At 42.5% G+C, this 19,712-nt stretch overlaps 1 protein-coding gene across 1 annotated transcript in view; it reads right to left on the bottom strand.

The window, feature by feature from the left end:
• The window catches only part of SDK1 (sidekick cell adhesion molecule 1), a 391,178-nt gene that overhangs the window by 122,963 nt on the left and 248,503 nt on the right, over nucleotides 1-19,712 (bottom strand). Inside the window, exons 10-15 of the mRNA XM_071570864.1 lie at nucleotides 16,588-16,782; nucleotides 15,275-15,391; nucleotides 14,847-15,014; nucleotides 12,743-12,845; nucleotides 11,576-11,752; nucleotides 2,990-3,126 (exon numbers count right to left, since the gene is read on the bottom strand). Of these exons, the coding sequence (XP_071426965.1) occupies nucleotides 2,990-3,126; nucleotides 11,576-11,752; nucleotides 12,743-12,845; nucleotides 14,847-15,014; nucleotides 15,275-15,391; nucleotides 16,588-16,782 (897 nt within the window). The remainder of the gene's footprint in view (nucleotides 1-2,989; nucleotides 3,127-11,575; nucleotides 11,753-12,742; nucleotides 12,846-14,846; nucleotides 15,015-15,274; nucleotides 15,392-16,587; nucleotides 16,783-19,712) is intronic.

The following is a 19,712-nucleotide window of genomic DNA, read 5'->3' as shown; positions in this document are numbered from 1 at the left end:
GGTGGCTAGAGTTGCTCATATTTCCAGCAATTTATGGGCACGATCTGCCACTGTTTTTTCCCTCTAATTAAAATAAGGTTTTTATATCTCTTTACTGAATTGATATTAATGAAAAGGAGTTCTAATCCATGCCAGGTGGAGTGACACGCCTCTCTCTAATGCAGCTACTAATTAAACCCCTGAAATTCATACTCATTATTTTGAACCCTCTTCAGCAATTTCTCTGCAACAGATACTGTTGTTGTGTATTTGTGGTACATGCTCCAAAACCTACAACGGATCCTAAAGCTATTAGAAAAATATCCAAAGCAAAACAGCTAAAAAAAGGAATAAAACAAGGCCATGTTTTGGCACCTGTGACTGCAAAGCAAACCCCACAAATTCAAACTCCACAGTACTTAGAACAGTGTCTTCTGTGCAGGAAAATAAATCATAACTCTGATGTCCCTCCCCAACCTTTAGTCGTGTGAAAGCCGGTGGGGACTGGGATGTGAAGCACATTGTGCTCTGTTACTGGGACAGTGACAGAGCTCATGGAGGGTGTTCACTGCTTCCCTGACACTTGCTCTTTCTGCAGCACAAAACCCACAAGGAACTTGCCTTTGAAAAGCAAAGAGAGCTCCTACACAGTCCTATCAGACCAAACTACACCCACACATGATCAAACACCAGCTTCGCTCACAGACAGTGCTTGGGATGGGTGGGAACAAAGGAACAGTGGTGGTTTCCAAAGGAGTAGGAGGTCTGGAGAAACTAAATATTAACCACAGCCCAGTGAGATCAAAATAACTCTGCAAAACAAACACTTCAGGAAAATAAACCCCAAAACAAGACAGTGACAACATGCAGATGCTACAGTCAGCTCTCCAAAGCCACTGTTGATGTTGCTGCACTTTTCTGTTGCCACCTGTAAAGGTGAGCAGGAATATGTGAAATGAGAGAGCACAGCAAGAGTGGAATATTCAAAGGCTGATTCCTCTCTGTCCTACTTCTCTGGGTAACCATTTGGACATTGCATATAAAAGCAAAGTAAATAAAGACAAAAATGTAAAGGACAGCAAGATCTAGAGTCTATCTGGGAGTTGAGCAGCTCAACTGATGGCAGAGCCAGCCTGTGTTTGGCTTTTGCAGCTGCAAGCTGCTGAACTACATATACCTGGGGTGTGGAATAATGAGACCCTCTCAGTGGCAGATTGCAATGCCATCAGCCAAAATTATTTGATCTGTCATGGAGTGAGCAATGGTTCACAGCATCCTGTGGAGTTCTGAGGGACTGTCTGCGTGACTTCCAAAGAACCACTGTTGATTTTCAGTGAGCCTTTGATAAATTTCAGTGAATTCATTATAAAACCATAAAATGATGGCACGTTTACCCCATTCCTGTACAACAGAAAAGCATCGTTGCTAGAAAGTGACTTGATAGGTCTTCAGACTTCTCCAGGACACAAGAAAGATGATGGAATAAGATGATCTTTAAGGCCCCTTGCAACCCAAACAGTTCCATGATTCCCCTGGCACTGAATGAACTGGTTCTTCTTTAAGTGACTCTTCCCAGTCAATGCAGCCCAGTGCAGGATCCCAGGTCACACATCCTGCCAGCTCTGAACTGTCTCTGTGGAAATGCAGCCCTAGGACCTTTGCACTGTGCTCCCAGACTGGCACTTCTCTGGCTTGTCATTGTCAAAGCCACTGGGAAACAAAAAACCACAAGGGTAATGTCCTTGTGTCAAAGAACAGGGAAGGAAAAGCAAAAAGACAGTTACTGGTCTGTAGTTGACAGGAGGGAAGCAGAGAAGAGTGAAAAAAAGAAAGTGGTGATAAAAAGGTAGAGGGGGAGTGTGAGTGAAGGACACTGGATTTCCTTAGTCATTCATTACAAAAAGATCAGGAGTCTTTGCTTGAAAAGAACTACTTTAAGAACAGCAGTCCTGGGCATGACTTTGGATTCTTGCTTGGATTAGAACCCTGCACTTTGCTTAACAGTTGTCAAGATCATTGGTTCTGGGACCTCCACATCTGAAAAGTTATGCACTTCAGCCTGCACAGCTAAAGGGTTGTATGTGATCTGAAGCTCAAGTTTCCTCTCAGACTCTCTGTGTGGCAAAACAAACTGCTGCTCTCCAGATAATCAGAAATCAGGACTGCTTCACATTCAGTTATGCAGTGACTAATTTCCGCATGTCAGAAGAAGTGATGCTCTTAATTTTTTCATCAAGAATCAATTGTTCAGCTTGGATTTCCAGCTCCTAGGGTGATAGAGATTAGAAATTATTGCCAAGGTGACCGATTTCCATATAACCTCATCTCTCCATCAACTCCTAAGGAGCCATTAGCAACGTCCCCGAGTAACCTTGAGAACTGGGAGCCACCAAGGCCCAGGAACAGAGCTCGATAAAACTGGGGGAAGGGGTAATTCACCATGACCAGCTTTGTAACCCAGGAAGATATTTGGATATCTCACCCTCAACCACCTACCCAAAAGAATGGTGTAAAATGGCAACCTAGGGAAAGCACAAAAAATATATGAGCTCATATAGAGCTAAGACAGTAGCTCCTTACTGACATCCAAGTTTTTGCCTTTAATGGACCACCAGTTCCTTGTATTACCACCCAGCCTGCAAGTTTTAGGTGAAACTGGGGCTCTGAATGCATGAAGATATCTATGAAATTGGAGAAAAAGCCAACAATGGGAAGAAACAGATTACTGCTGCTTTACAGCCCTGAGGAGTGAGCTGTTGTGCCTCAGGTCTGGCTGGCAACACCAGAGGTGGAACTAAGCCTTTCCTGTACAATAATTGCACCATCTCAGGCCTCTTTGTTGTTTCACTCTTGGTGTGCGAACAGCTGAGTTTAAAACCCTGAGCTCCCCCCTCCTAGTGGTGTCTCTCATTAAGCAAACTACAGCAGTATTTTGTTAGCAGCTCTGGTAAAAGGTGAGTCTGAATAATTAAGAACAACATGAGGTTGAAATATATTTGACTTTACTCACTGTTCTCAGAGAGCTCGACCACGTAGTAGAGCACGGGGCTGTTCCCATCAAAGGGGCGCACCCAGGAGAGCATCACACTGCGGCTGTGGGAGGAATTCAGCGTGGCCAGGAGGTTCTGAGGGGAGTGAGGCAGCTCACTGGCAAGGAAAGGGAGAAAAAAACCAGCACAGAAAAATTAATCCACATTTCATTCAGCTACAGTCTTACAGGCAGTTAAAGGCAGGCGACACCAGCCTTGTATGATGATAGATATAAACCCACCAGCAGCTATTGTACAATTAAATAAATGAAAGACATCTCGGAATTCTTCACAATTTTATCCTATTTGGGGGGGAAAAATAATTTATGCTGAAAGTCCCAAGGCTGATGCTTAGAACAGCTAATGGAAATGCTGCTAAATGTGGAAAAAAGCCAATTTTCATACTGTTTTTGACTGAGCAACTTGGTCAATAAATTCCCTCTCTCACTCTTTCTCCCTTCCCACAATGATGTCCTAGCAAAGTGACAGCAGTAATGCGTATAAACAGTAAAACACATGGGAGATATGATTTAACATGGAATTTTTCATACTCAAGGAAGCAGAAGACATTGACACTATCCATATAGAGCTACTAATCAAAATTACCATATGTATTCTTAGGCTACAGAACAGCTTGATTTACTCGCGGATTCAGGCTTATCCTGTCATGGGTGGAATCCTTCCTGCCTATAATAAGGATTTTTTGGGAGCACCCAACCAGAAAATGTAGCAAAAATGCCTGCAGAAACCCCCTGGAAACACAAAATGGAACATTAAAAAAACCCCCAAAATAAAACAGCAGCTCAATTAAAATGTGTAATTTCTCCACATAAAGGAAATTTGTGGAAAAACATTTCATTTGTACTCATTGGCTGGAAGTGGGAGGCTGCATGATGCAGTGAGAACACCAAATTCTGCTGCAACCCTTCAATGCTGATGTGTTTTAAGAGATAAAAGCCCTTCAGCATTATATTTGAGCATGATTTCTGCTCCTTATCATCCTGTTCCTAAGGAGGACGAGGATCTCTGAGTGAAGGAAAAGCAAGGAGGGCCAGTTTTTAGCCATTCAATCCACCCTCCTCCCCAGGAAAGCTGAGGGTGATCCTTCCACACCTCCTGGCCAGGGCAGAAAGCCACGAGGGTACTTCACATGCCTAATTTAAAAACACAGCAATTCCTGGGTGTGATGTATCATCCTACTGAAGGCTCACAGTTATTTAAAAACCACAACTCCTCAGCCACTCACAAAAGTAAATACAGGCCCTGGCTTGAAGCCAGAACAATAAATATGTCCTGGATTTGGGCTTCTACTGGAAGATTGAGGAACATATGGAGAGCCAGACAATAGCTTTATTATTTTTCTGTTAAAACTGTGAATGCTTTTGTTTATGTGCTTCTGATGGATACACACTGAGGAGTCAGCACCAAGAAATAAAAGATCTCTGGAAGAGCCAAGGAGTGGTAAGAAAAGCACACAGCTAATGAGGCAACGCAAGTGGAAGGCACTTCCCTGCCCACCTCTCTCCAGGCTAGAAGGGTTGATGCTTCCTAAGGCTAAACCTGAGACTTAAAGTCTTGTCTCGTCTCATTTGCCTTTAAATGCATAACAAAATTAGCAGCATGATGACCCCAGGCTCTTTCTGTAGTAAACATGGAATGACACCTCAGGGTGTGATTCACATCTCAACTTCATTAAGTCACTTGCTTGAAATGCCTTGATCGTGAGCAGTTTGGGCTAATTGTGCTCTTCCTCGGATCTGGGCATGCACTGACAGCTCAGACATGGTCACTTTTGAGCAAAGCACTGTAAAATTTTCCACAAACAAGTTTAGGGAAGAGGGAGACCTGGAAACAAAGTAGGAGGAGAGCTGGCCTGAGAGAGAATGGCTTTCACTGGAAGTGTGGAGTGGGGGTGTAAGATATGGCCATTTACCCAGGGACTCCAGGAGTGCTACTTAATTTTGAATGAAACATTAAAGTATAATAAACATTAAACCTCTGCTGCAATTTATCATTATGTCCTAAGCAAACTGGTCGGAAAAGTTTCTGTGATTAAGCTGGCAGAGGTAATTAGTGAGGGACAGAGTGAAACGTCTTGTTGTCACCTGGCTCCCTGAAGTCCCAGTCCCCAGTTCATTCCTCAGCACTCCCAGTGGGCAGAGCTCAGGGATGGGCTGTGGCTTCAGCTCCTCCTGGAAGGTGATAGGAAGCAGCACTGTAGGAATAGCTGAGGGAGCTCACAGCAAACTTACTCCCATGTAGCTGCTTTTCTGAGGAGTCAACAAGCACTCCTGGAATATATTAAGGGTGTATATTTACTAATCTTGATCTCCCATACATTAGAAGGGCTCAATTAACAGCTCACTTGATTGCAGAGGCTGCGTGCCTAAGAAAAACTTACAGCTCAATCTCTTTTTCTTAATGTACAAATCTCAGAAGACTTTTGGAGAAGAGGGGACATTCCCTTTTCTGTTTTTTTTGTTTTTTTTTTTTTTTTTTGTAATGCACAAACTGAATTTAAACCTGGGGTTTTGTTTGCTTAGGATTTGGCTTTAGTTGATTATTCTGTTAGATTGACAACGATAATCAGTCAGCAGCGTGAAGGGAAGAGGCACTTCTTGTTCAGACAGAGATTGAGCAGCAGGAGCTGCAGGATCCAGGACCTTCCCCACCAGCAGCAGCATCTTCAGCCACGTGCCCATCCCAGCCAGCAACAGATGGTGCTCACACATTGAAATCCCTCAAGGCACACAGAACAAGTGCTTAAGAAATACACCTGGACAGAAATAAATATTCAAAACTACAAAGGCATTTCAGCACAGAAGTGTACTTCTCCCTTTGTAGTATACAAAAGCAGAGATTAATAAGTAGTAATTTCTACTTTAGCAAGCACTTACACTTTGTCTCCTTCTCATTTGCTACCACATACTGTGTGGAAGGGATGATGAATGAGACCTGTACCACCATCATGAATATTCACGTTCCCCAAAGAGATCATTGCCTCTATTTTTCCTTTAAGAGAATTACTTTTCCTTGCTGCTAACATCCAAGAAATTATCACAGGGAATGCCAATTTCAGGAGGAGGAGGACCACAACTGCTCACCTTCTCATGCACCAAGAAAGCGGATGAGGTTTAGGACAGTAACTCCCAGGGCACCAAAGAGCCCTTGAACGGACACAAAGTGTAATTCCAGCATTATTATCTTTCTTTTGTTCACTGAAGCCCCAAACAGGAAATATAGGAAAGTTTTTCAATATAAACTATCTTAAGACCTCACTCTTCTAATGCTGAAGTTACATGGAGGCAAGTTTTCCATAATTTACTTTGTATGATAGAAAAATATGTCCATGGACACTCTAAAAATCTGTAATTGATAGATAAGCCCGGGGTTAATGGCATTGCCACCAAGGTGACCTGAGGGGACTCTGACAAAGCAATTAAAATAGAGGATTTGCAAGAAAAGAACATGAAGTCGTTGTGACAATCTAGGAGAGAAATATTAGCCAGTTGCAGATGATACATGTTCAAACCAGAAACCCTAATGTTTTGAGTCAGCTCATCATTGCCAGAGGGCAGCTGAAAAATTCACTCAGCAAACTCATAGAGAGTTTTATAAAATTAGCTAAAAGCAGACTATTTGCTGAGAAAAATAAACCAGACATGGTTTGGAGAGGCTTCTGAGAAAAATGGTCCAACAGCAGGTAATTAGAGAGACACTGACTGAAGAGGGGATTACTAAAAATGCACAGGAGATTAAACAAGTTTCCTTGTCAGTCTATGAAAAGCCCTGCTCCTGTCTCAGAAATGATTTCCTAATTCAGGTGCACCGGGCCAGGGTTGCTCAGGAGCAGGTGGTTCATCTGCTCCAGCTGATAACGTGGGAAGGAGCCGAGGCAGGAGGGCTAACGAAGCGCTCAGCCCTGATGGCTCTGCTCATAAAACTTCCTAATGTCTTAAATTAACAAACGTGTCAACTGTTGCTCAGGACTTTCCAGTTTCTCTTGCAAAAGACTCCTCTCTAATTTCTAAATACAGGAAAGATTCTTTCAAGGCAGCCCTGAGTTTTGAGGCTTTTTGCCTCTCGTGGGTCTACAAAGAGGTGAATTTTTGAAATTAAAGGGTTGTCAAGTTCCAGAGTGTGCAAGTTTATTTCCCATTTCATTTTGCTGGTCATCACAAGCTCAGATCTACAGGTGACTTGGGAAAGGGTTTTGAATTTTATGCTTTCTTTTTGGTGAAAACACCCACTTTTCTCCTATACCTTCAATGACAAACAGACACAATGGCATTTATTTCCGAGTGCATTTCTGGGAGATATTTCTCTTTGGAGTATCAGGTGCATTTAGGCTCAGCAGTGAACCTTGTTCTTGGATGACACCTCAACAGAGAGCTTGGAAAAATAAATAGAAGCTTTCTTTCCAGTTAGGGAGGAATAATATATTTTCAAGTTTGACATTCTTCCTGCTTTCACTCCCTGCAGAAAGGAGAAGAAATGGGCTGTTGGGACCAAGGGATATGGGCCCATATGAAGATACATCCGTAATGGGATGTCATTTTGATCTCTTACTCTGCATTGGTCAGACTGATTTTAATTTTAGTAATCAAGCTATTTTTTAGGGGGCATATTGGGAAGAAGTTGGAAGAAACAGCAATTATAAATATTCCAGTAAAAAGGGCATCAAAATTCATGTATAGATGGTTGACAAAGGCAATACTACACACTCTTGGCAACCCACTGGGGTTTATTGTAAGTGGTTAGCTCCCCTCTCCTGCTTCTGAAGAAGACAGAACAGTAATAGTTCTTTCTCTGATGAAAGGGAACTGAAAGAAGATGAACTTGCTGCCAGGAATAAATTGTCTATTTTTGTATTACATTGTCCTTCCCATATTTTTGCATAGAAAAAGAGCCTAAAAGGTTTTACTATATGTTGTGACATAACAGAGGCTTGTACAGGGCTTTGATTTTCCAACAATGCAGCATTACCATACTTTTCAGTCACATTCATACAACAAAGAGATTCTTTAGCGTGGGCTGCAGACAGGCTGATATTGAGCACTGGGTATCATCAGGCACAGATAGTGGTAATTCTGCATATTTTATACATACTGAGAATCCTCAGGATACTTTGAGCTGGAACCAGCACAGTTTTCCATCAGGTGAGTGATACATTGTGATAGCTCAGCTTATGCAGCTTTAGGAACAAGCTTTTTTCCTCTGTATGTATTTCAGGATGGTATTTACAGGACTATAAAAGTAAGCTAAATGAAGCTGGGATGTTTCATAACATGAAATTATTTCCAGGACCAAATCCTATGACTTGGAGGCAAGCAAGAGAAGCAGCTCACCACCAAAAGACCTGCAAATGTTTCTGTATATGCAGTCAAGAAACTCTGGTAGGAGAAAAAAAAAGTAAGTATAAAATTAAAATCTATATCTTGCTGAAGAGAAACATCACTCGCAAATGTTTTACCTTGTGCAAATCAAATCAAGTGATGTACATGAAGAATAAACACATCTAGAGGGAAGACAAATGAATGAATAGAGTATCTTGACTAGCAATTAGTTTCTGTGCCCAAGTACCATCAGTGCAAAATTGATGAGCAAGGTAACCTTTGGCTGCACTTTAGCAAGTTCTTCATTAGTTTTCTGGCTTTCCTTTTCAAATATTTTATTTCCTCTTCACACTGAGAAAAATTATCCATCCTGCTTGCCCACCAATGTATATGTGCTGTGCTATCAGTGCAAGTTCTTCCTGCCAGGAACGTTACCTTTTCCCCCAAGCCTGTCTTCCAACAAGGGAAGACAAAGGAAGAAAGTTTTCTTTCCTTCTTTTCACAGATTAGAAAACCAGACCACTCAGAGATTAAATAACTGAAGGTCACCCTGAAGGTCAATGGTTTTGAATTGAATCAATTTGAACAGGAATCAGTAACAAACTTATTTGTGCCTTTGGAAATCTCTCTTGACGTGCACAGAGGTAGAGGAGGAACATGCTGGTTCGTGGGGGAAAAAAGGGGGAGAGACAATGGGAGTTGTCAGGCAAGGCAAAGTAGGGAATGATATTACCCATTGGTGGCTGTTCCAGTGTGTAAAGGGTTGAGAGGCCTCCTTTGAACATGTGTCTGACATTAGTGGTACTCAAGGCACTCATCGATGGGAATGTACATGCCCTGCTCATTAATGTTCTGCACAAGGGAATTATCTGGGAGAACAGGGAATGCTGTAGATCTGTCATTTGTATACAAGCTGAAATTTAATTCCAGCTTTACTTCAGATGTTTCCTTTCCACAGATTTTCTTCTTCATTTCACTCCTGTTGTATCATGTATCTCTCTCACTGATCTGTTGCTGCAGAGCCAACCGATAATGATGAAAGCTGCAAAGAAATGCAATGTTCTTTGGCAGTATTGCACTACCTGCAGCACTGCTTTGAAATGAAATGTCACAATTCAAGGTATTATTGAGTGACTTATCTGTTACTCAAGCCCTCTGAAAGAGTGGGCCTGATAGATTTCTTTAATTCCTCCAGGAAAAACAGGTGATGGGCAATCAGCAACAGAACATCAGAGGAAGCAGAGATACAGGATGAAGAGCCAGTCCCAGTGCATGGAGAGCCCCCAGAACAACTGGAAGAGCTGGGGTGCCTCAGCAAGGCATAAAAGATGTGCCTCTCCCGAGTAACTTCTTGTCCAGATTTTATGGACCACAAAAATGCTCCTCACCAGTCCACAGGGAACTGCAAGTAAACACATCCACTGTGCTGTACTGGGTTGTTGCAGGGGGCATCCTTTGCTATTTAGGATTAAAACCCCCCACACTGCTGAAGTGTTTAGCACATATTTTATGGCTTTGTTTCAAAGTCCAGGTTTTAACATTCTTTCCAGTCTTTACTCCATAATTTTCTGCCCTCCATTCAAAAACTGCCTGAGAGAAAAGCGAGGCTGGTTATGCAGCAGCAATATATTTTGAATTGTCTTGTGCTCTTGGATTCCAACCAGCAGTGGAATGTGCTCCGGGAGGAGAGCTGAGGAGCGCTTAATTAGAAAAAGAATGTATGACCGCTCTCTGCAAATGGGCATCTGATGGAGCCTTGGCACTGTCAGAATAATGCTGTATCAAAGAGCCCTCTGCATAGCAAACCTCAGAGGTGAACTCATTACACTGCCAACTGCACAAGTTGCCATCCTCTCAGAGACATCAGGCATGACCAGCAGAAACAGGCGCAATTTCAGTTAAATTAAAGCGGGCGGCACTACTTGAGGAAATAAATAAATAACTAACTCTACATAAAACATCACCTTCTTTTTCATTTGATCTGCTCCACACGTGTACCAAAACCACAGCTGTTGCTTTTAGTGATAAAAATAAAATGGAAGTGCACTTCACCCCAGTGGAATGACAGAAATAGAAAATATGGAACCCCTGTAATGACATTTTTATAATCCTTTTCCAGAATTGAACAGCACTTTAAACATTTTCTTGTTTTTATTTTTAAAGATCTGTAGGAATAAAGAAAGTCATACATGAAAATACTTCTTTTTTTCCCTGAAAAACGATGTTAAAAAGAATGCAAAAGTAAGCAATGCCTGTCCAGGGACCAGCTATTCTGATAAATGTTTAACAGAGAAGAAAATAGTAAAAGGAAGGAAACATTTTCTTGTTTTCAAACATTGGCATCACAGCACAGCACCTGGGCTTTATGGGAAAGCCCTACAGCATGGGCTGAGAGAAGGATCCAGGACCTCAGGGACTTCAGGAGGTCTCTGGCCCCAACTCCTGCTCAAAGCAGGGTCAGCCATGAGACCAGACCAGTTAATTCAGTCAAAACTGGAGACAGTATTCCAGATATAGGATAATAAACATCAAATAGTAGGGGGGGAATCATGTCCATCAATCTGCTATGCCCATGTAAGCCCAGCCCAGGAGGTTTGTAGCCTGTTCTGTTGCCCAGGCCCACAGCTGGACCATGTTCAGCTGTTCTCTCCCCAGATCCCCAGGTTCTTTCCAGCAGAACTGCCACCAGGCAGCCAGTGCCCAGACTGTGTCACTGCAAAAGGTTATTCCTCCCCAGATGCAGACATTGCATTTGTCCATACTGAATTTTGTAAGCTTCCTCCTGGCCCATTTCCCACTCTAATTATTTCCTTCTGAATGGTGGCCCTGCCCTCAAGTCTATCAACTCTCCCCATGCATTTTGTGCCACCTGCACACTCTACAGTTCCCTGTGGTTGTCCACTTCTTACTTGGCTACATGTGGACCACCTCTTACTCCATCTCCTGAGCTCACTCACACCAGGTGGATCCATACACACAGGGATTCAGATTCAGTTACTTGGAGATCATTTCCAAGGCTCCAGTTTTATGTGGAAGCCCAAGCAGAATGGCAGCATGCAAAAGGGAGGGATTTCAATGCAATTTAATTAGCAATGAATAAGGCTTAACTTCCCCTAAAAAAACCCCCATATCACAAATCAACCTTGCAGACTGTCCAGATCACTCAGAATTAAATGGTACAAAATACATCTGAAACCAAGTGGAGTGTATATTCTAGGATGGAATACTCACATCACTTCTAGTCGAGCCATCCTGGAGTCGTTTCCCCCAAAAGAAATGACCTCACAGGTATAATCTCCAATGTCACCTGACCACGTCTGGCTGATGAGGAGGGTCCCATCTTCCTCTACTGTGATCCTGGAGCTGCTGGATGGATTTATGACAACACTGTCCTTCTTCCACAGATACCTGAGTATTACAACATTTCAGTTATTCATTACTCATAAGAAAGTCAAAATAATTTATTTGAACTCTGCCATAAAGTATCAGCTTCTGTCACCACGTGTTGAAAAGGACAGTCCCCTACAGTTAAGTTTCAGAAGCAGTGCCTTTTACAAATTTAAGTTTTAGATCAATTGATCAGAAAGAGAAATGTGATTTTATCCAAGATATATATTTTCGAAACAATACTACACATTTTACATGGAAAAGGTGTAGTCATAAAGTCCAGGTTCTGAAGTGCTCCTCCACTAGAACATCACACACCAACATGTCACAGAGACCTGCACAGCCCATGGTCCCACAATTACCTACTTTTACATCAAATTTTTATGCCTGTATTTCTCTTTCTGAAGTTCTTGCTGTAGTTCACCCTTCGAGCACCCTTCAAACTTTTCCTTGGAGTTTCTTTCATTTGTGTTGCTTTCAGACTACATAAATTTTTATGGCAAATTTATTTTACGTTTTGAGCTTCCTCTAAATGCTCTAGTGCAAATTTTAATAGTTCAGACAAATTCTGGTTGCCTTTATACAGTTAAAGCAGAATTTAAGCCCGAGTTATTGAGTTGTTTTCAAAAACATGGGCATCTCTTGTGTGGCTTTTATGCACCCCAAAGTAAACACTTCTGAAATCCTATTCCTTCTCTTTGGCTTTTACTCTCATTAAGTATCAGCTTCTGACAAGTTGGTTTTATTGATAGTGTATTAACCTTGACAGTAAAATCATGGAAGGCTGTATTGAAGTCATGAAGTGGAACATAGCTCATTGTAAATAATACATAAGGCTGAAATGGAAGATGGGATTTATATGATTAATGACACAGTGTACAACCTTATAATGCAGCAATCAGGGGCTGCTGTGGAATTCTGGGGTCCTGAAACTTCTCACCTAATGCTATTCATACAGCTTATAAAATGAAGCTCTGCTAAAGCACACAAGGAAGGAGTGCCAGCACCCACCTGATGGAGATCCTGGGGTCATGGGTGGCCTCGCAGCGCAGGGTGGCCGTGGTGCCCTTGATCACCGTGCTGTCCTCGGGGGGGCCCACAATGGCCGTGCGGTCTGAAAGCAGCACAAGCCACAGGTCAGGGGGGGTTGCATTTTGACTTGAGGGTTCCTTCAGAGAGTGGCCACCCAGCTTTGGTCACTCAAAGCAAGCAGGTCACTGCTCTTCAAGCCTCTGCTGTGGAGGTTCCCCTCCCTCTGAAGTCAGAGGTGCCACAGTGTGGGGTGCAGAGAGACAGAGCAGCACAGGGCATGAGCACAAACCAGGGGGACCAGAGCAGAAGAAGCTAAAACTGTACCAGCTCTCACTTGGCTTGTGGCAACTCCTTAAAGCCATAAGGCAATGAGGGTGTTGGTGGTGTGTTTTGGAGAAGCCCAGGCATGCAGAGAGTCAGGAAACAAGTCATACTCTTTGAGGCAGGGAAAACACAAACAAAACCAAAGAAAATCTGTGCAGAGAAGAGTGCACCAGAATACCACCAAGAAAGAGGAACTTCAGTGGCACCCCACAATCTCATCAAATCCAGGACAGAGGCTAAAGGAGGAGGAGCTTCTAGTGGACACATTTTCCATATAATAAAGATATGTTGTTTACTCAAACCTTTCAGAACATCTTTATTCAAGCCCCTTCTGGAGCCCCAGAACACAATAATTGCTGTAACTACAGCAACCAGATCCAGTGTGAAAGATCTCTATTATGTGGAACACACAGGAGGAGCAGCAGATAGTATCAGCTGAGGTAGGGGCACAACCAGGAGGAGCATGGAAGATATGTGGATAATGTTAATCAGTCCCAAATCCCCACAGAGATAATCAGTGTGAGATACCTCATACATGCACAAGAAGGAACCATCAGCAAATCCAAAAGCTGACTCTAATAGCATGGAATTTTTAGCATTATTCCTGATGTACCTATGCATGACTTCTGGCTTTATAATGGTGCTGTTGCTACACAAACATGAGGTTATATTCAATTGTCTTTCCCTCCTCTAATGAGTACAATAAACAGCAACTATCTTTAGTACATACATAATAACCATAGCTTTGAGAATTAACAGGAAGGATCTCATTTACTTGATCCATAAACCTGGATATCACTCAGTTACAGCATCTTGGTAGCTACACCAACTCCATATTGTCAACAAGACAAAAATACAATGGCCATGTGACACAAGTCCATTCCAGTTACTGCCACTAATGTTTTCAGGTATTCTCAAGTTCAAAAGGAAAAATGTGGCTGGTTTAGCCTGCACAGTTTTGGGATTAACAAATGCCAAATATGCACCACACATCAGCAGCACAATCAAGTGCAGGAGAGGAAAGAGGGCCACAACACTTCTGTATTTATCATCATCAACTTCATTATTTTTAGTTGCTCTTACTCATAGCTCAGGCATCATTATTTCCTACCTTTAGTAGCAAAACACGTGTTACACTTCAATTTAACTCACTTAGGAGTAAGACAGGTGAACCTCTTAGATCAGACACTCCTTCTCAGCAAAAGAAACAAAAAAATAAACAGACATCAGGGGCAAATGGTGAATGATAAAACCCTTTCATGGGTTGCCCTGGTCCAGGATAATCTGTGGCATGAGAGAATAGTAAAGTGTGCTGTTGCTTTGGTTTGACTTCTAACAGTGCCCAGGGCCACAACAAAATACAGAAGTGTGAGGAAAATTGTATTCATTGCAACTGTGGCACAGCCCCAGTACCAGCAAGGGCTGGAGACAGAAACCACCTGCAAACAGCCAAATCTACAAGTTAAAAGGTCTGACTTGTGATGCGAGAGACCGAAGGAAAACCTGAGTAAAATTGTAATTGTCATTGAAATTCTATTTAAATACAATTTCTTTCACAAGATATTCATGTGCATAATTTTCCAAACAAAAAGGGCATTTGTGATGGGATTCCTAAAATAGATACATTATTCCTATTGAATCACACAAGTATCTCTATTAACGAGAAAAGCATAATTACTTATGAAAATTTCCTGAGCATACACCAAAACCTGATTAATACTTGATTAAAGTTAGACTTTAAACAAAGCATTATCCTTACTCCACACTGTCAGCATCACAAAAGCATTCAGAGCTCCTTCAGAGTTGACTGCACAGCAGGTGTAGTTGCCGGCGTCCTGCAGCAGAACGGGGGCAATCTGCAGCCCCCCAGACTCGAGGAGAACGAAGCGAGGAATCTGCACCGAGCCACTGGCCAAGATCTGCTCTCCTGCAACACACAAGGACAGGCAGCAGAATTAGTGCACCAGGATTAGTGCAGCAGGATTGGTGCAACAGGATTTGTGCCATGGAGGCTCATGGATCAAACTCTGCAGTTTCAGTTCTGCCCACACTGCAGCCCCACAGCTCACCCGCTGCTCCCGGGACCACAGAAAGGAGAAACATGCACTGAGTGGGTCTGCAGAACCTCAGTAACGGGATGGACAGGGAAACATGGATTGCAGCTCTTCCACAAGTTAATAACATTACCTTTCTTCCATGAGATAGCAGGTCTCGGAGCCCCTGACACTTCACAGGTCAGCACTGCTGTCATCCCCTCCGTGACTGTGGTGTCCTCTGGAGGTTGGATAAATGCTGGCTTGATGTCTGGAACCAAAGATTCAAAGAACTCAATCCCTCAGCTCTCAGATAGATCCTTTGCCTGTTATCATGGACTACCTTACATCCACTTTTACAGAGCTGATCATGGAGAAGGACACGACAAAAAGACATGAAAACCTTTCAGCAGTGACTGTAACCTTTCCTTATTCATCTCCTAGGAATTGTCTAATCCTGTTTATTACCTGCATGGAAAATAAAAACCTATCAATGCTTGTACCTGTACAAGTAAGATTGGTTATAGAAAAAGGAAGATAAAGCTCAAAATGAGTGTTGAGGGGCAAGTTGAGAAATCTAGATAAACAAAACAATTTTCCTTCATCTTCATAACAGAATTCTTTAAGATGAAAAGCAACTTGAGAAAGGCATTAACTATGAAACTTAAATGTCAGCCAAAAGAATTCAGAACCTGAGCCTTACCCAAGACATTTTCCAAGTTTCTCTCTTATTTTCCCCTAGTTGCATTTTATTACAGTTTTTCCCTCCAGTTTCCTAGATATATATTGAACTGGAGCTGATCTATTTTCTGAGGCCAGTAGGAATTCTGGTCAGTATGTGCAAACTGCTCTTGGGCTAAAGATCAGCTTCCTGAAGAGAAGTTTAGTAGTACAGAAATGACTGCTAATAATCACTTTTAAAAGAGACTACTAGGATTTGTAATTCTTCCACAGAGAAGCAAGCACTTCATTAGCAAAACCATTTAATCAGATATTTTGGCCAAAAAATGACATTTAACTTGAACTTTCTTTCTTTCCCCCCTGCTAAATGCAGTTGTAGACAAAGGCAAATAAAATGATAACATGCACAATCATGAAGCAGTAGCTCAAGTTCAGAATAGAATTATAAGAGAGTAGAAATAATTACTGAAGCATAAAAGAAAGATAAAGTTATTTCAGAACTAACGCTTCCTTTTTCTTTGCACTAAGATCTCCTGCTGTGTGAAACAGGAGAGTTCACCTCAAGCCCTTAATGACATGGAGAGTTTTTCCACAGGCTTCAGCAGATTGTTTTGAGGCCACAGGGGCATTTTGGGGTTACTCAGAGGTGGGGCAGCTACACTTGGTGAAAAATCAAAGTTCTGTGAGTCGAACTAAAGGAGCAGAGAGTGGTGGAGAATCTCAGGGACACAGCGTCACCTGCAGAACTGACAACTCATGGATGGTGTCTCCCAAGTCCTTACTCACTGGTGACATCCAGGTAGGTGTATGTCTGCACCTCCCCAGCCTGGTTCCTGGCAAAGCACTGGAAGATCCCGGCGTCCTGAGGCCGCAGGGAGTGGATGCGCAGCCCCCCGCTCAGCAGCACTTTGTAACGGGGGTTCTGCAGCTTGCTGAGGGGAACAGAGTCCTTGTACCACACCAGGGTGGGAATGGGAACACCTAGAAGGAGAAATAAAATACTAATTTCATCACTGGTCATTGCAAAACATGTTTCAGGTAGTCAAAATACTCAGTGTGTTATGGCCATATCCCTGTTTTCCCATCTTTTGATGCCAATTATTTATATTTTTCCAAGCTGCTTGACATAAATTGAGGCTGCATCTCCCATTATCAATGGTAATAACACACTGCAGAACACATGGGAATAAAACCAGCAAATACTGGAGGGGGAATGTTGAGAAAACATGTTATCAAATTACTTTCTTCACCCAATCATATTTCATGCTACTACAGAATAAGATTTGGAGCAATTTCCCATTGAAAGGCAGAGCCACGCTCCTTAAACAGCAGCAGTGTGGCAATCCAGTGAGCCTGGAAGGCTCTTCCATCCCAAATAAGATTCCTCTGTGCTCCTGTAGCTGAGATGTCAAAACACAAAGGAAATGCCAAATTACACACAAAAACCACCAAGAGCTCACATGGTTGTATCTGAGTCCTAATTTAGCAGCTTAGTTTGAGCTGATGTACATACAACATGTTGCCAGCAATGGGATAGCTTTAAATTATTGCTCTTTTTATTCAGTCTCAAGCTTCACCTGTTATTTGAAAATTGCAGACATAAAGAGAAACAAAAATCCTACCCTAGATGTAACTTACAGTCCCATTTATTCCTGTTTTCTTTCATGTGCATGTTCCACAAACCCTGACACAGTTATTTCACACATATTTTTGTTGCAGTCGTATCCCCATCAGCTGGCATGAAGTGGCTGTAAATTTAGTGTACACAAAGAGTGTAGGATTCTCTTTTCCTCAGGAGATATCAGGGGCCTAGAACAGCCTTACACAGATGTTCCCATCCCACTCCTCATATCAGACAATGCTTTATCTTTGCACTCCAGAAATCCCTAATGGATCAAATGCTGAGGGTCCTGTGCAGGGATCTGAAGAGAGGCAGATATTTTACAGAATCTTTAAGGTTGGAAAAGACCTCCAAGATGATCGAGTCCAACCTTTGACCAAACACCACCATATCAACCAAACCAGAGCACTGAGTGCCACGTCCAATCGTTCCTTGAACATGTCCAGGGATGGGGACCCGACCACTGCCCTGACCAGCCCTTCCAATGCTTGACAACCCTTTGCATGAAGAAATTATTCTTTATGTCCAACCTGAACCTGCCCTGGCTCAGCCTGAAGCTGTTTCCTCTTACCCTGTCCCTGTTCCCTGGGAGCAGAGCCCGACCTGCCCTGCCTCCCCTCTCCCGTCAGGGAGTTGCAGAGAGTAGGAAGGTCCCCACTGAGCCTCCTTCTCTCCAGGCTGAGCCCCCCCCAGCTCCCTCAGCTGCTTCTTATCACACCTGTGCTCCAGACCCTTCTGCAGCATCACTGCCCTTCCCTGGACTTGCTTCAGCCCCTCAATGTCCTTCCTGAACTGAGAAATCCAGACCTGGCCACAGGACTCAAGGCATGTCCTCACCACTGCCTGGCACAGGGGGACAATCCTTGCCCTGGTCCTGCTGGTCCCACTATTGCTGATCCAACCCAGGATGCCACTGGCCTTCTTGGACACCTGGGCACACACTGGCTCATAATCACACCATCACAAAGGTTTCAAGCTGATTTAAGAAAGCTCAGCCCCAAACGTGGCATTTTCATATTTAGCAGCTATTTTTGAAAACACATCACTTAAAAACCTCAGAGCTACACCCTCCCTTGCAATAGGGTTGGACTTAAATTCATGGGCAAGTGCAAGTTGCCCAAAGAGAGAGAAGCAGGGTGTCACTGGAGCGTGGAGGATGGGATGTCACTGATGAATTGAGCATCTGCAGACAATGAATTTCACTGCAATGCTGGCAGTCACTTGATGTTCTGAGAGCTAAAGTGCTATGGGAAGATCTATATAATCATCATTATAATTTTAAAACTCCCCGAGTTAAATACTACTGTATTATACTTCCATTCATATCTTCTCTGGATGCACTTACTCTCTTTATACAGACAAAAGCTGTATTAGCTCCTGGAAAGAATCTACAAACAATGTATGGAAGGATTGAAAAACAACCTCCAATTGCTGCTGTTACTTTTACAAACACGTATCATTCTCTTCAATCACCTCTGAAGCTTTTGTTCTGCTGATAAAGAAAAATGTACTCCTAATCTTGCAGGTAATCATCCCAGGAAGAAACCCACTATGTAAAGTGCATTGTCTGATAGAGAATAGACAGAGTGTAGTAGCTGGCAATAGGCATAATTTAAATTTCATACAACAGCCCATATAAAGAATTAGTGTAAATTTCAATGTTCAGAAATCTCGATGAGAGTGTTATTCATCTCTTGAAAATCCTCCTGGGCAAATACAAATTATCACTGAGTAATGAAGAAACAGATGATGCAAAATGGAATAGTTCTCCTGATGCTGAGAAGCCTAAAAATGATTTCAAGTTTAAATAATAGCAACTCCATTTTCCCACACATTAGACTTGATAGGCACTGAGGAAATAATGAAATCCTGCATTCAGTACACTCAAACCTTTAACACGGGTGTCATTCCATAAATCCCATTCTACTAACAGTATTGGCAAACCTTCTAATCCTATAATCACTGTGAGATACACCTTCCTATCACCAACTCAGCTGACAAACTGAATATTACCATCTCTATTTCTCTCCATTTCAGTTACGGATATCTTCCTCTCCTCCAGGTTAGGAGTCTGAATAATAGGATTTTATCTGAGCACTCTGATGCCTGTCAGCAGCATTCATTTGGGCTTTAGTGATCTACCCAGAGAGATTTGTCTTCCAAGTTGTACACATGTTCTTTTCTAATTTTGCCACCTGTTTGGCTGTAAAAATGGTTAAATCCAGACTCTTTTCTTCTCTTCCTCTTCTACCCTACAACCTTTCCTCTCCACACACTCCCAAAGGAATTT

This window comes from Pithys albifrons, chromosome 16 (assembly GCF_047495875.1).
Source record: "Pithys albifrons albifrons isolate INPA30051 chromosome 16, PitAlb_v1, whole genome shotgun sequence".
Classification (NCBI taxonomy): domain Eukaryota; kingdom Metazoa; phylum Chordata; class Aves; order Passeriformes; family Thamnophilidae; genus Pithys; species Pithys albifrons.
This window is presented reverse-complemented; position numbering and strand designations above follow the sequence as displayed.